Genomic DNA, 16,986 nt, shown 5'->3' on the forward strand with positions numbered 1-16,986 from the left:
AGTTAAGAAACAAAATCCACACCAACAAAGCAAGATCTCGTCTGAGAAGACTCAGACATTCCTGGTTAGTAATGAAAAGCATTCCCAAGGACAGCGCTGGTGAGAGAAAGGAGGGTTGGGGGGTTCTGAGATGTGCCTGGAGCCTCAAAGATCAGCTGGCTGAAGCAAAGCAGGGCTCCTACAGCCCTAGTGCTCCCCTGCTCCCTGCCCTGCCGTCCACTCTGGGTTTTCGGCATTGGAAGTAGCTGCCCTGTGTGCTAAGTGCACTAACTCCAGGCTGAGAAAGGCCAGCTGAGCCCCTTACCATCCCAATTTCTAAATCTCGGGGAAATGCCACAGTCCGCAAGTTGGTGCTATGTTTCATCTCATTGCATAATACTACACCATTCTCCGTGTGTAGCGGCTGTTCTATTTATATACATCGGTAGGCAACATATGGCTCTCCCCACCCCCACCTGTCAAAACTGTGACTACATCACTTCTGACGACCAGAAGGAAGCTGCTAGGCTGGGCCAGGATTCTAAATGCTGCGGAGGTAATTCAGAGCCAGGAGAAGTTGCACCATATGCTTTGGGGTTGCCGGCTGCTTATGTGCATGGGGACGGGGTTCAGTGCCAGTCCGCAAAACCCAGGGATGGCCCTCTCCTGGCTGCGGTACGCACCTGGTGGGGGTCTGAGGTGCCACTTTCTCTCTCCCTGGAGGAGAATCTGCTGGGGGCCACCGTTCTTCACGAGGGGACCCACGAGGAAAACAGGCTCCCCCAAAACCTGCCCTGGATAACATCAGGCCTGGCCAAATAGTATTTCTTTAAAAAAAAAATTTTTTTTTTTTGGTTTGATTTTATTGGATAAAGATTAAGAAAGCGCCAGCGTCTGAGAGAAGGAAAGCAAACCACGGCCGGCGGCACGCCAGCCCGCCGAGGGTCCGTGGCGCGGCCGGGCGGTCTACCTGGAGGCGCTGGTCTCGGCCAGCCGGTTGTTCATGATGCCCAGCGCGCCTACGCCTCCCGAGAAGCCGTTCTGGCGCGTGTTGACGCACACGCTGCGCGGGTAGCCGTTGGCCGTCTCGGACAGCTGCTTCTGCAGCAGCGCCAGTGACACCTTGTTGGAGGCCGTGAGGTCGCGCATGGAGATGAGCTCGCCCGACAGGCGGCGGCCCTCGGCGTCGCTGTCGCGGGCCGCGGGGTCGGCGCCGAGCGCGGCCAGGCGGCGGCGCAGCCGGGAGCCCGGGGTGATGGCGTTGCGCCGGGCCAGGGGCGCTCCGGGCGCCGGGCAGCAGCGCGCGCAGCAGCGGCAGCTCAGCTTGCGCAGCATCCAGTTGAGCACCTGCTTGATGAGGATGGAGATGACGTTGAAGAGCGAGTAGATGCAGCACACGCCGAGCAGGATGAAGAGGAAGTTGCCCAGGCGGTAGAGCCCCTGGTTCCGGTAGGCGGCGTGCTGGCTGCTCACCAGGTCCCCGAAGCCGATGGTGCTGAAGGTGACGAAGCAGAAGTAGAGCGAGTCCACGTAGTCCCAGCCCTCCACGCTGGTGTACATGGCCGAGGCGCAGCACGACAGCAGCACGGCGAACAGGCCCAGGATCAGCAGCACGTGGTACACCGAAGGCTTCCAGCCCGCCAGGCAGTCGGCCTCCGAGAGCGCCGAGCCGCGGCGGAAGGTGGCGGGCAGCAGGCCGCTGCGGCGCAACTGGCGCTCCCTGCAGGCGCGCATGATGAAGGCCAGCAGAGAGATGATGCGCTCCAGGAAGAGGTTGAAGAACAGGATGGTTCCGGCGCAGCCGAACAGCCCGTAGGCGATGAGGAAGGCCTTCCCGCCTACCGTCGCGGGGGTGGTCATGCCAAAACCTGTGGAGACAGGGCAAGGGTCAGTGAGGTCCTGGCTGGGCAGGTGGTGCCCACTGGGCGGGGGAGCCGGGCGTACATAGGTGTTGATGCGGCTCCCACCGAGTGGCATCACTCGGGGGAGGGGAAACAGTACTTAGACATTTCTCGCCCTTGGCGGCGTGGTTCCTGATTGGGGCAACGCCTAAACTGATGGCGGAGATGTGGCTCCTCGTCTTGGGGTCTGTGGATCAAGATGGGTGGGCAGGATGGTCACTAGGAAGGACCCATAAAGACTCGTGAAATGAAACCACTGTATGGGTGCAAACCATTGAGATACCTACAAAGCCTACAAAGAGATGTCACCTGCTCTCCCACCCCATTTTTTTTTTTTTTTTTAATGTAACCAATGGCACACGTGGGCCTCCTTAGGACACAATTCCATAAAGGCTTCATTTGATCTGGGATTACTAGGGACCAGGTACAGTGTGTTCAGTCCAGGTGGCTATGTGTGATGGTCTCTGAAAAGGGGGTTTATGAAACTGACAAAAAGCTTGAGAATGAGTCCACAACATTCAGGGAGTGAGCTGGCTCTACCATTGGGTGTCATTGGGTATCTTTCTCATCCAAGGACCACCATCACCTTTGCTCAGACTTGTGGCCAAGGGAAAGGTGGTGGCCCAGCAGGGTCCTATGCTGCCATGTGTCTGGGGTCACTTTTGTCCTGGGAGGCCTGTTCTGTGCCTGGGCAGCTATTTATTGCTTTTAGTTCATAATTAAGCCTTAACGTGTCCACTTGTTCAAAGCACAGGCTTTAAAGGAGATTCTTTATCATTTGATTTCTGCCGAAGGCTTGGCTTCCCACCAGTGTGCTCTGCCCTTGCCCTCCCGGGCAGCTCTCCCCTCCCACCTGCGTGCTCAGCTGGCTGTGGGCTGTGGGCTCTCTGTGGGACCCATAACCCACTCTGGTTTCGGAAGGGGGTTTAATTTCTTTGCACAAATATTCACTGCCGCTCGAGGGGCGCCTGGGTGGCGCAGTCGGTTAAGCGTCCGACTTCAGCCAGGTCACGATCTCGCGGTCCGTGAGTTCGAGCCCCGCGTCAGGCTCTGGGCTGATGGCTCGGAGCCTGGAGCCTGTTTACGATCCTGTGTCTCCCTCTCTCTCTGCCCCTCCCCCGTTCATGCTCTGTCTCTCTCTCTGTCCCAAAAAAACAAACAAACAAACAAACAAACAAAAAACAACAAATATTCACTGCCGCTCGGAGTCTGAGCTGGAAATAGATCATCTGTCCAAACAGCACCATGGCACCTTTCCCACCTCTGCAGCAAAAGTTCAGGGGCATCCCTGTTAAATTTAGGTGCCCTGTCAGAGGGGCTGCCTGTGTGCTGCTAGTGGGGTGAAGCCAGCCCTGGGAACTGGGTGCTGAAGACTTCTGTCTCACTTGGTTTACTATTTCCTTAAAAAAGCCAGAGGTAAAAGATTTTTTTCCAGTAATTCCTTAGCCTCTATGCTAATCATTCTTGAGATTCCCTGGAGGAAATCTCAATTGCCTGACCACGATCTTCATCTTATGCTTAATAACTTAATTTAGGAGAAAAGCTATGACAATACCCATGTTGAGGAGGATGGATTATATCCTTAGATTCAGATTTGGGCCACAAGAGAGTGAAAAAAACAACAACAACATATTAGCAGTGTAAGCAATTTAACGGATTTTTCCACACTTCAAAGCCAAATCCAAGTTCTTGAATTCGTAAAGAAATCAGCTTTGAATCTATATGGTTATATGTGGAGTGAGAGTATTTGTATTTGTGTGTGTGCGTGTGTGTGTGCACGCTTGTTTGCATGTGCACATTTATATAAAGTCCTGGATTGATAACCCAATTGTCCACAACTAAGTCAGTCTGTTCCTACAAGGAAATACTCTACAGCAATGAGAAAGCATGAACCACAGCTACTTGCAATAATATGAATGAATCTCACAAAATTGTTAAAGAAGCTGAACACAGAATGCATTCTGTATTATTCCATTTATAAAAAATTCAAATTCAAAACCAGGCAAAACCAAACTATAGTAATTTTTTTAGGGATGCATTCTTGGTTGGTAAAATTATAAGGAAAATCAAGGAAGTGATTTCAATAAAAGTCAGAATTGGGGTTTCCTCTGGGGATGGCAAGGGTAATAAACGGGAGGGGACACAGGACCTCTGGGGTGCCAGAAATGTTAATCTGGGTAGTGGTTACATGGGTGTTGTATAATTGTCTAACCATGTGCCTTGTGACTTTTTTTGGTACTCTTATGATAAGAAAAACTTTTTTTTTTTATTTTTTTTCAACGTTTTCTATTTATTTTTGGGACAGAGAGAGACAGAGCATGAACGGGGGCGGGGCAGAGAGAGAGGGAGACACAGGATCGTAAACAGGCTCCAGGCTCTGAGCCATCAGCCCAGAGCCTGACGCGGGGCTCGAACTCACGGACCGCGAGATCGTGACCTGGCTGAAGTCGGACGCTTAACCGACTGCGCCACCCAGGCGCCCCAAGAAAAACTTTTTAAAAAACTGCTATGGGGCACCTGGGTGGCTCTGTCAGTTGAGTGTCCGACTTTGGCTCAGGTCATGATCTCACAGCTTGCGAGTTCGAGCCCCACATCGGGCTCTGTGCTGACAGCTCAGAGCCTGGAGCCTGCTTCAGATTCTGTGTCTCCATCTCCCTCTGCCCCTCTCCCGCTCATGCTCTGTCTCTGGCTCTCCCTCTCTCAAAAATAAATAAACATTAAAAAAAAATTTTAAACCTGCTAGATTGTTAACTGTAAGGGACCTTAATTTTGATCTCTCGCTGTGTAAGTGAGGGAGCAGGGGCAAAAGTGACATGATCTATAGCTTGTTGGGAACACATACCTTACACATGTCCTGGCTTCTAGCCTGGTCTTAGACCATTCTACCCGACACTGTTTCTACACATTGAGGAAAAACAGCACCTCTAATAGGGGATCACTTTGCTAGATTCCTGAAGAAATGGAAAGTCCTGAGCCTGGAAAATCAATCTGCCTAAGAGAATACTGAATGGGATTTTCCTAATCTTTAGGATTTTTAGCTGAAGTCTCAAAGCTAAGAGTGACACGTGGCACATTATCCCCTACTGGAAAGAGAAGTTCTAGATGCATTTATGCAGAATTACTAGATCAAAATGGGTCTGGTGACTAGCACCCCCCAGCCCTGGGCTACATGGAAAGGCTGGAAGTTATTCAGGGATAACGGGAGATGGTCATGAAGTAGCAGAGTGGTTGTCATAGTAGGAGGTGCTGTGGCATCCTCCACCTACCCCCAGGCCAAGTGATGGGGGTGCGGTCAAGAACACCTCGCCTGCAGCTAGAGGGGAGCTGGCAGTTCGCTTCCCAGAGGCTAGCTGACCTGCAGAACTAGGCAGGCCCATCCAGGACCCCTGGATGGAGTATAGTGAGAGTTCTGGGAGAGTCAGAGGTATCTCCTAGAGTCTGAAGCTGTGCTGGAGAGTTCTCTGGGTGAGAGGCTGACTGGAGCAGGCCACATAGACAGAGGTGGGAAGAGGGGAGCAGTCTGCACTTCAGATGCTTGTTGCATCAAGGCTGTGTGAGAGTGACACACAGGTCACTGAGAGTGACAGGGTCAAGTGGATGTGCAGAAGGCAGCCAGGTCTGAAGACATTCTGCCCAAGAGGGTTGCTGCTGGGTGGAGGGGCCTCTAGCAATAAGAGGCTAGGAGATGGGGTGCTGGGACAGCATTTGAGGCACTCCCAGGAGGTAGGATGGAGAGGGTGCCCCCACTGAGGGAATGGTGCAGAACAGTGGGCCCTGTGGGTGGTCTCCAAAAACCCATAGATAGGCCCCATGAAAGGGTATGTCTGTTCTAACAGTGGGCAATAGGTAAGAAAGGATTATAGTGGCACCAATGATGTCAGACCGAGCCAACAGACTGCCCTCCCTCCACAGGCCCCTGAGCTGAGGGCCAGACATGGAGCTGGAGGGAGAAGCTGATCTTTGATTAGAAGTGAACTTAAAGACTGGATTTATATTGGATTTAGATGGGACTGGATACCTGAGAATGAGTTTCAATTTTAAGACTAATGGTACTTAAAAAAAAAAAAAAAAAAAAAAAGGCTGATTGGAAAACTCTAGCATCTGCCCAAGACCTGAAGGGATCCGAAGGGAAGTTCCTTAAGACAGCAGATGAAGACAAGGTCACTTCTGTGTCAGGCCATTGGATAAACTGGTTCCACCTGGATTCACTTGCTGCAGCAAAGCCCCCGTCTCGAGCCCACAGTCCTTTCTCGCCTCACTCCATCTTGGCCACAGCTGTGGGGGAGGGACACCCCACTCACCAAGGGGTTAGGTAGTTGTCAAGGCCTCACAGCACAGAGCAGGGAAGCTGTGCCTGAAATCCAGGTCTGTTGCTGTCTAACATTCATGTTCTTTCCACCAACCCCAGACTGCCTTCTGAGAGCACTGCAGGGCCTCCTTTCCAACTGTAACGGCTCATTTCAGTCCTCCAAGGCTGGCAGCCAAGAGAGCACTTTCCCCCGGGGAGGCTGGCTGACCCTGAGTCATGACTCGTGTCCCTAAGAGTCCTCTGTCCCCTGTGGCTCTCTTTCCCTGGACCATTGCTGGGGAGAGGGGCCACGGCTCCTCCTTTAACGTTCCCACTGAGGTGGATGCATCACCCCTCCTGTGGCACAGCTAAGACAAGCAAGGCTTTAGAACCAGATGCCCCAGGGCTTGGTTAGGGACAGCAGGAGGCATGCCATACAGGGGGGCCTGTACTTTTGGCTAACAGTCTGGCTGGTGGCTCATCTGTCCCTTGGGGTCCTCACAGGACTACCCGTAGCTGACCTACCCCCCTGAGTCAAAGGCCAGGCCACCAGGAGCAGCCTCAGATTCCTCCAAACTCCCCCATGTCTGGATTCCTGGCCCCCTTCCAGAGTCTGGGTTCCCTGTTGAGGATTTGTCTCTTCCCTTCATGACTGAGAATGTGGCTGAGAATGTGACATGTTTCCCACTGACCATTCTCCCTCCCCAGAGGGTTATGGCCTTATCCTAGGGCCCCCATAAGGCCACAGCTAGATACGCTGCAGGAAGACGGACATCCACCTGTTCACTCCTTCAGAAACACAGCTTGGTCGACTTCGTGCTAGGCTCGGGGTATGTTGGAAAACCGGACAGATGCGGTCCCTGCCCTCAGAGTATCTGGGCTGCCTTCTTAGAGGTTTAGTACTCATCTACTCCTCTGCTCTGCAGGCTCACCCCTGGGCCAGGGCACAGCTTTTCTCCGATGCCCCCACGGAGTCTGAGCCAGAACTTGTTCTGGGGTCTCGTCATGGCCATGACCACAGGCCCAAAATGGTGCCAAATGCTTGACTGGCTGTGGCACCGTCGGCCCAGAAGGAAGGGGACAGGCAGGTCAGGAGTTTCTCTGCCAGCACAGGAGCACCCAATGCAAGTGTCCCTCACACCAGCCCTATTCCTGAGGTCTGGCTCTGTGCCCACGACACCTCCTTTTGCTTTCCTACACACAACACTGTCCGTCTGCTCTGCCCAGGAGATAGGTGGCAGTTTACCGTCCTTCCCCATTGACACCGATAGGCTCAGAGCTCTGGGGGCACTGAGGCCTTGGGGTCAGGGCTGTGGGTTATGTGCCTGGTGCTGCTTCTCAGAGTGGAGTAGCAGTCCCTCAAGCTCTGGCAATCTGTGGGGAGCCAGGCTGGCTCCGGAGAGGGGCCTTAAAGCCTCAGCCAGAAAAAGGCAACCCCAGGCACCCTGAGAGTCCCCTCCTTCCCCCAATCACACCCTGCAGAGGCGTAATCTGTCCCCAGGTTCACACCAAGCCTGCTGTTTTGTTTATGCCACAATTGATCTGCCATCCCAGTTTGCAAAGAGCAGACACTTGGGGGCTTTATTATGCCACTTTGACAAAAACTGTGAAGCTCGTTCCCACAGCCTGTCTGGTGCCGCCTTTGCAATTGGGGCTCTGGTGACGGGGCCTCTGGAGTTCAGCTCAAAGAGGCTGGAATCGAGATGGAGAGGCCCGTACTGATCTGTATCGGGTACCCCTGGCTGGCAGTGTCCGTGCTGGACACTGGACACTTGTCCTCTCATCCGATCCCCCAACCACCCTGGGAGGCAGGCATCATCAGCTTTAATAAGGACATGAGCTAAGGGAGGTGAAGGTACCGGCTGAGTTTCCGTTTGTAAGTGGCTGAGCTGACTCTGAAGCCCTTTCCATTGTGGCAGAAGGCTGGGGAGTCTTCGCTCTTTACCTGGGGTACATTTTCTGCTGGCTCTACAGTGTCAACTTAGAGAAGGGGAGATATAATATATAGTCCAATCCAGTATACTTTTGAGAGTAAAAGGGGCACTGATCATCATTACACCAGGAAAGCCATAAATCAGGGCTGATCCAAGCAACTGAGATGTATGATTAAAATGATTAAAGGGCAGATTCCAAAGCAGAGGCTGGTTAGCTCAGTTAGAATGTGGTACTAACAAAATGCAGATTCCCACTCCAGAAGTTTATTTAGTGCATCATGAAAAGGGCCCAGGAATCTACATTTTAGCAAATGTTTTCAGATGATTCTGATGCAGGCGGGCTAAAGCCCTTTCTTTAGAAAAAAATGTGATAAGGTAGCCCTGTATGTCCTACTGGTTGGAATCTGCCCAATTTCAAATATTTTGATTTAAATTCCTTTAAAAAATTGGCTTACTGAGGTATAATTAATACATAAAATTGTAAGATATTTAAAGGGTATATTGTGGTGCTCTGTTGATTTAAATTTCAAGCAGCCTAAAACACTTGTGGATATTGTGGCTGTCTCCTCAACAACACCTCCCACCTCCAACTCCTATAGGAGGCAGCCAGGCCACTGGAAGAACTGACCGAGCATCAGGAGTGGGCTCTGTTAGTCTAGGCCAATCGAGATTACCAGTCCCTTACCATGACTGGCTCAAGGATGGATAAGCCTAAACCAATCAGTGCAGGACACTTTTATGGCTACAGAGATTGGTGTAGGAGTGGACACGTGACTTCATTCAAGTGAATCAGCTCAAAGAAGAGTTTCTCTGATAGTTCCCGGGTTAAAAGATTTCTCGCTCTAGAGCTGCCCTGGCCCCAGGAGTAGTTGGCAGCCATCTGTGGCCATGAGGTGGGGCCAACCTTAGATGAAGCTGACACTGCAGGAGGCTGAGTGGAGGCAGCCAGAAAGAAATGGGGCCTTCATGGCCCCAGTGAGCTGTCAAATCAAACTGGCCATGCTGCCCCACCTACCTCCAGCCTTCCCATTGTTTGAGCCCATAAACCCTTTTGCCTGCTTACACCTTCCATTACATGCCACCAAACATACTCCAACTGGTGTGATGGTTTGAGGGCCTGGGTGAGCAGCTCAGTGTCCAGGAAATAGAACCAGAGTTGAACTGGAAGTTATGACCTCCGTTGTGGCCTCTATCAGGCAAGCGTGAAGCAAATTGCTACCACTAACTTCTCTAAGCCTCAATTTCATCTGTACAACGTAAACCCCCCCTCCCCCCAATGTGAACTCTCTTTGTAAACTGTAATACACTATGCCAAAGTATGCTCCTCAAGGTGAGCCTGGGTGGCTCTGTCGGTTAAGCCTCCGACTTCGGCTCAGGTCGTGATCTCACAGTTGATGAGTTTGAGCCCCGCATCGGGCTCTGTGCTGACAGTGTGGAGCCTGCTGGGATCCTCTGTCTCCCTCTCTCTCTGCCCCTCCCCTGCTCATGCTCTGTCTGTCTCAAAAATAAGTAATCATTAAAAAAAAAAAATGCTCCTTAAGATGATAAAACATGCTTAATGGTGGTGGGGAGAGGAGAATTCCTAAAATTAAAAAAAAAAAAAAAAAAGTGGATGTAAGGGCAACATGTTTATTTATGGTAGGACTTTTCAGAGCACTTATGTTAATGTGACTTATGAATCCGAGTAGGCTGTGCTGGCACTCTCCAGTGTTCCCCACACTAACTGGACCATAGACTGTATTTAATCACCTCAGGTGACTTGAGTGTTTCAAAGAATAATCTTTGGGAAATGCTGCACTCCACCCTCAGGAAGAATTGAGGATAAGACATTTTTAAAAGCGCTTGAGGAGTACCCACATTTTCAACAGTCACCGTGACAATGCGGTGCCTGGAATAGCCCCTGGGATGCAGAACGTGCTGGAGCTCAGCTTGTCGAGTGAATAAATAGACTCTCCCTCTGCTGGTTTGGAGCAGGGATTCTCAAACTGGTTTGCCTAGGACCCGCCTGGGGATCTTGTTGAATTCTAGGGCGGGGTTCCTGATTCTGCATTTGTAACCTGGCATCCAGTGATGCCGCTGCAGCTGGTCAGTGAATCCTGAGTAGCGAGCACAGATGACTTACAGCATCAATTACCTTTTGGGGCCTGTCTCCACAATGAGACAGGGAATCCCTGGCAGGTGGGACCACATCGTAATTGGCTATTTGGAACTAGGTTGCTCAGGTTTGAATCTAGTTCCACCAATTAACCTCTCTGAGCCTCAATTTCCTCATCTGTAAAATGGAGATAATATAACTGCCTCAATAATTTTTTGTTTTGAGTTAAGTATATGCAGAATATTTAGTGCCTAGCACATTAATAAGTCCTAAATAAAGATTTATTATTATGAATCTTTCTGTGCTCTACAGCGGACAAAGGAACCTCATGTAAAGTAGGCACTGATAGTTATTTGTTGACTGAATGACTGAAAGTAAAAATTTCAAGAATCTCTCAAGGGTGAGAGTTAAATACCAGAGACAGTAGGAAAGCTGAGATGTGGGGTCAGTGGGCAGGGATGGGCAAGGAGACTCATTAGCATTGCCAGATAAAATACAGAACTTCCGGGGCTCCTGGGTGGCTCAGTCAGTTAAGTGTCCAATTCTTGATTTCAGTTCAGGTCATGATCTCATGGTTCAGGAGTTCAAGCGCAGCACCAGACTCTGCACTGACAGCATGGAGCCTGCTTGAGATTGTCTCCTTCTCTCTCTGACCCTCCACAGTGTGTTTGTGTGTGTGTGCTTGCTCTCTCCCTCTCATAATTAAATATTTTAAAAAGCCAGAACTCCCAGTTAAATATGAATTTCAGATAAATAACGAATCATTTTTTGGTGTAAGTATGTCCCAAACATTGCATGGGGCACATTTACACTAAAAAAGATTCATTATTTATCTGAAATTCAAATATAACTAGGTGTCCTGTATTTTTATGTGCTCAATCTGATGACCCTAACCAGGGTTCCACTTGTCTGCTTGGCACAATCCCCTGGGAAGCCATCTCATTTGATCCTTCCTGACTGGCTGGTAGAAGGATGAACAGCCTCCCTTTAAAAAAATTTTTTTAACATTTATTTATTTTTGAGAGACAGAGCACAAGCAGGGGAGGGGCAGAGAGAGAGGGAGACATAGAATCCAAAGCAGGCTCCGGGCTACGAGCTGTCAGCACAGAGCCTGATGTGGGGCTCGAACTCACAAACCGTGAGATCATGACCTGAGCCGAAGTTGGATGCTTAACTGACTGAGCCACCCAGATGCCTCTGAACAGCCTCACTTTAATATCAAGGAGGCTGGGTCTTGCCCAAGGCTACGTTAGCAGCCAGGCCTTCCCGTGTCCCGTCCCCCCCCCCCCCCGACCAGGTAAGCAGGGAGCAGTGGGAGACTCGGGGTGGGCTGGGGGGTGGAAGGTGGAATGCCATTGGGCTGCTCTGTGGCCAGTGCCAAGACACTGACTCTCAGGGAGAAGGAGGGAGCTTCTTCTTGGAGGAAGGTTGGACACTTGAGAAGGCATCAGGCCAGAAAGATTTCCCTGGGACATGAGCCTCAGCCCTGGACCCTCGGGCTGTGGCGGGGGGGCTTGGGGGACAACTAACCAGCTTGGGTAAGCCCCGAATATTTTGGGAGAGCTGGGGCTGAAAGAATGGTGGGGGAAAGTCACTAAAGCATTCAGTGAGGAATAAAGACGTGGAGGGGGATAATAATAGCTGACATGTATTGAGCCCTCACTATTTCCAGGCACTGTGCCAAGACTTCATGTATATCCATGCATTTCATCCTCACGACTCCATGAGGCACTGGCTTTCATTTACTCTAAGTCACAGCTTTTTTTCCCTTGAATTTTAACATTCTTGAAATCAGGATGCTTCCTACAGTCAATGACCTGGCATGGTTTATTTGGCAACATTTTAAATTCTTAATGGTACACAATAATGGTGCATTTATAATCTTAGATGTGATGAACCACAGTGGGAATTATTATCATCTCCATTTGTGAGATTAGTAAATGCGCTCACACTTAGTAGATAAAGACACCGAGGTTAAATAACTTGCCCAGATCACAGAACAAGCTGCAGAGCCAGGAGGTGAATGTGGAGGAAAGAGCTTGCGATGTGATAAAGGAGAGAGTCAAACGCAGGGGAGTTTGGAAGAAAGGGAGGTCGGTTGCTTGTGGCTGGAACAGTGGTTCTTCACTCTGGCTATGCAAGAGAATCACTGGGGAAACTTAAAACTGTCCCCAGTACCCAGGTGCGCCCGGACCAGCATAGGTCAGTACTGGGGCTGAGGTCCTCCCCGTGGAGGGTCTGGGAAAGACTTATGGAGGAAGGTGTATTTGTGTTCAGTCCAGAAGGGTGTGTTTTGGGGAGGGAGTGGAGTTTGGAGAGGGAGGAAGCTGAGGCCTGGGTCTGAGAAAAGCATGTCTACTGGGAAGGTGCCGGGCACCGGGCTGGGTGTGCGAGGGGCTCAGCCTGGTCCACAGTATCCAGTAACGCTCGCCTATGGAACAGGTGACCATGTGGAAGGAAGGGGACGATGTGGGAGAACTTCCCATCCACCTTGTTCTCAGGCTGAACTATGGGAACACTGTGGGAATGAGGCCTCTAGAAACACCTCCAGGGGCACCTCCAGAAGCTTCTCCAGCATCTGAGCCTGACATCTGGCAACATGCCCTGCCTTTGTACAAACTTACAAGCTCTGGAAACTTCATGCTACAGAAGACAAAATTGGCATGTCTCCATTCCTGCAGGCTTGGGAAGGGCCAACGTCACCTTTCTTGGAGAGCCGACAGCGCAGACTGGGAGCAGAGGCTGTGGCGTCAGGCGCATGCCTCACTTGTGAATGTGGCAACACGGACAGGTTACTTCTCCCTCTAAAAATGGCCTGCTGACTGCCTACCTCGGAAGGTTACTGTGAGGAGTCTGTGAAGAGGTGGTTCCCACACGCCTCCCGCAGCACCTGGGACATGCTGAGTGTTCACAAAGCAGCGAGCTTAATTGGGAAACAGCACGGGAGAGGCACGGCCCTTCCATCACAGCTCAGGTGCATCGGGTGAAATGTGGAAGCCAGGGGTGAGCCGTGACCAGAAGTTTCAGCGGCAAGAAAGAGCTCCCCATCTACACACCTAAGACCGACTCTACCACTGCCTGCTTTTACCTCCCTGGGCTTCAGTTTGCTGGGCAGTTTCAGGTGAGTGACAGCACCCTCTGGACTCGCTTCAGGCTCTGGCCTTGTGCGGGGTGGGAGGCTCAGCTAGAGGGAGGCACTGCCTTCTCCAATCCCCCAAATTCGCATGGCAGGATCCTAGAAAACGGGACCGTTATGGAAAAGCCAAGACCGTGGGCTGCTGTATTTGTTGGCACTTGTGGATTTCTCTCAATTGCAAACCAGATGGACAGTTTCTCGAGGACAGCAGCTCCTGGTCCCCTTCTTTCCACAGCTGAGCGTGGGGCTGAGCTCGTACCAGACGCCCCATGACTCAGGACAAAGAGGCACTGCCAGCAAAGCACCTGGAGAATGTGGGCCCCTCCTCATTCTCCTGTTTGCTTTTGGGTTGTTCTGTGGGGGCCTCTGGGATGATTCTTGATGAGAACAGGAGAGCAGTTGGGGGTGGCTTAGACGGCAGGGGGCTGGGGGCTGGGAAAAGAAGGCTGAGCGCTGCAGGCCAGTGATGTTTAACGTTAGAAAAGTTTTGGTAAACTGTGAGCAATGGGCAAGTGACCCCGAGAACCAGTTTTGAACCTTGGCATGGGCGTTCCCAGCCAGCCGGGCTGACTTGAACCTCCTCCCACTCTGTGCTGCTTCTGTGGGATTAAGGTTTTTCTCTTCTCACCAGAAATCATTCAGCAAAATGAGTTATTAAAAGCCGGTTAACTACTCCTGCCTCCGGGTAGCTCCTGCTTAACAACCTCTCCCTGGGAGCAGCTGTCAAACCCAGGCCCCACGGAGCTGGCGGGAAGATGAGTCATTTACATGGAGCCCATCCTGCGTCCTGCCCCCCAGATCTGTCCCTGCCTCTCTCATGACTAATCCTTTTGGGGGATGAGATCACTGCCCCTCCTGCCCCCCACCCTCCCCAAAGAGCAGAGCCCTAGCCTCAGCCCAGGGTTGTGGGAGAAGGCTGGATCCAAGGCCAGGGGAAGTGAGGAGCGGTCTCTGATGGGACAGAGGCCTGGCCAACAGGAGCCTGGAGAGGGCGCAGTGAGATGGGGGAAGCCAAAGGCCGCCCTGGCCTTGCTCCTGGACCTCAGGGGAGGTGGGGGAGGGGGGAGGAGGGGGGAAGGGTGGGTTCCCTCCCCATGGGGCTGTGGTGAGGAGCTTGAGAGCTCACCTTTCAGGCAGACATGGTTGTGGGGAGAAAGCAGGTGTGTCAACCCTGCTTGGAAGTGTCACTACAACATCACCTGAATCTCCTGTCACCTCAAATCCTGTATCATAGAGGAGCAGAAGTTTTAAAACCCATGGTGGTTCCTGTAAGGCAGAATCGTGCTCTCCCACCGACAGTTCCCCCGCCTCTCGGCCAATTCCGTTTTCGTGCGCCTGGAGAAGCTCAGCTTCCCATCCTTCACCCCTGCCCATGGAGCTGCAAGGCACATTTGAAGGAGGAGAGATGCAGGGAAGGGGGCCAAGTGCCTGGGAAGCTGGATTCCGAGGCTCTTTGTGCACAGGGGTGCTCTTCAAGGCCCTGATCTGTGTGAGGGGCTGTCCCAGCACGTGGCTCCCCCCACCCCCCCTCCTCCCCCCGCACCTCTCCTCACAGAAGGAGGGCTGTGGGCTGCTCCAGAGAGTGCTAGAGACAGACAAGCCCAGTGTTGAGAGCCGGACCTGGGGAAACGCTCTTGGGGTCCCCACAGACCCCTGTGTCTGCCCCGGTGCCTGCTGACATGCCCCCTGCCCTGTGGGCTGGCAAACAAGCTAGAGGGGCTGTCACGGTGCCTCGCTTGGCACAGGGGCCTCTGTTAGGGCCTGGCTGTGTCAGGAGGGATTGGACCTGTGGCCCCAGGACTGAGGCCAAGGGATCAGGGGTGCCGTCTCCTCCAAATGGGGCAGGGCAGCTCCTACTGCACATTGTGCTCTCAGCCGCCTATGGGGAAGGGTGGGTGACCACCGGCTCACGGGAGGTGAGGGATGGAGGGACTGGTATGGAGCCCTAGCCCATGCCCGGCACTCTGCTGGTGCTTTCCAAGTTGTACCCCCGGAGAAATTCCTGGAGCAAGTGCTTCTGGTCCTTATTCAGGTGAGGAAACCAGGCCCAGAGAAGTCAAGTAATGAAAGAACACCAGCACACAGGTCCCAAACCCCACACCCATGGTTCTTTCCATTCGCCCTCTTGAAGCCCGACTCCCCTTTGGTTCAGAGAATGCACTGATTTTTCTCTAAAACATGCAAACGATCATACCGTGATGGGGAACTGTGACCAAAACCCCTGCCATAGGTCTGCGCCATGAGTGTGTGTCCGATGCTAAGTGACAGGAGATGGAGGCTGGGGCTCGGCACCGTGAAGGACCTTCTCCAGGATCACAGAAAATGGCCTAACTGGGATTCCAACTCAGGTCTGCCTGACTCTAAATCCTACATTTCTCCTCACCTTGCTTTTGGCACCCCATTCATAGAGAGGCCCTGATGACTTGGGACCCTCCTTCTGCACACTGTCCTAGATGGACTATCCTGCTCAAGCCACACTGAGCTCCCAGTTGACAGAAGGATCTGGAATGTCTTAGTCTGGCACTCAGGCCCTGACCCACTTTTCTAGCATCATCTCCCCTCTTTGAACCTTCTTCCTCAGGCCCTCGGGTACCCTCACTGCCTTATGCATACACACACACACACACACACACACACACACACACACTCATTCACCAGGAATTTACTGAAAGCCTGCTCTGTGTCGCACATTGGTGGATACGAGGCAAGCAAGATGGTCAAAGCTGCAGCCTGAACAGAACCTAGTGTCTAGGAGATGTGCCACGAACACTCCCCCACCCCGCCCCCGTGCCATGCCTCTGCACCTGTCCTTCCCCACCTTGCAAGGTCTGTAATGGCTTATTTCCTTTTCTTTACACTTATCTGAAGTCCATTCATCACCTGGCAGCACCTTTAGCTCATTGGGTATTTAGTTCTGTGCTGCTGTGGTGGCCCCTGTACTACTGACCATGTCCCAGAGTATTCTTTACCTCTTTGTGCTTTTCTGGGTCGCCTTGTCAACGAGGACCCAGCCCATGTCTTACATTTCCTCTCTCCCTCTACAATGCAGGTGCTCAGGGAGCAGCTGCTAAATTCCCGACCGAACTGGCAGTGTGTCCAGTGGTCACCAGCAGGGACTGTCCCAGAAACATGGTTTCCACCTTCATTTGAGTTAATTCACCTAACATGTTTTTGAGACCTGCTATGTGCCAGGCGTGGGACAGGGTAGGAAATACTGTGATATACCGTATCGTCTGTGCCCTGCCGCCAAAGGCCACCAGGAACACATCTTTAGATGAACAAAATTAAGTTCACTGCAACAAGGGAGATGTACATCCTGGAGAGCCGTGGAGCTTCTTAGCCAGTGGGTATCAGAAAGGACTTACTTAGGATTTGAGCTTGTATTAGGTGATCTGGGGAGGGCTCAAGGAAGCAAGGCTTTGCTCAGGTAGCAGGGATCATTCTAGGATTGGGCATTTTAATACTTCTTACATAGGGACGCCTGGGTGGCTCAGTTGGTTTAGTGTCCAACTCTTGATTTCAGCTCAGGTCATGATCTCATGGTTTGTGAGACTGAGCCCCATGACAGGCTCTGCACTGACAGCTTGGAGCCTGCTTGGGATCTCTCTCTCCCTCTCTCTCTCTGCCCCTCCCCTGCTCGTGCTCTCTCTCTC

General features: G+C 51.9%; 1 protein-coding gene across 1 annotated transcript in view; it reads right to left on the reverse strand.

The window, feature by feature from the left end:
- Positions 1-839: 839 nt before the first annotated feature.
- Positions 840-16,986, reverse strand: part of KCNK12 (potassium two pore domain channel subfamily K member 12) — a 37,990-nt gene continuing 21,843 nt past the window's right edge. Inside the window, exon 2 of the mRNA XM_049651451.1 lies at positions 840-1,847. Coding sequence (XP_049507408.1) covers positions 946-1,847 — 902 coding nt within the window. The 3' untranslated portion in view covers positions 840-945. The remainder of the gene's footprint in view (positions 1,848-16,986) is intronic.

The sequence above is a fragment of the Panthera uncia genome, assembly GCF_023721935.1.
Source record: "Panthera uncia isolate 11264 chromosome A3 unlocalized genomic scaffold, Puncia_PCG_1.0 HiC_scaffold_11, whole genome shotgun sequence".
Classification (NCBI taxonomy): domain Eukaryota; kingdom Metazoa; phylum Chordata; class Mammalia; order Carnivora; family Felidae; genus Panthera; species Panthera uncia.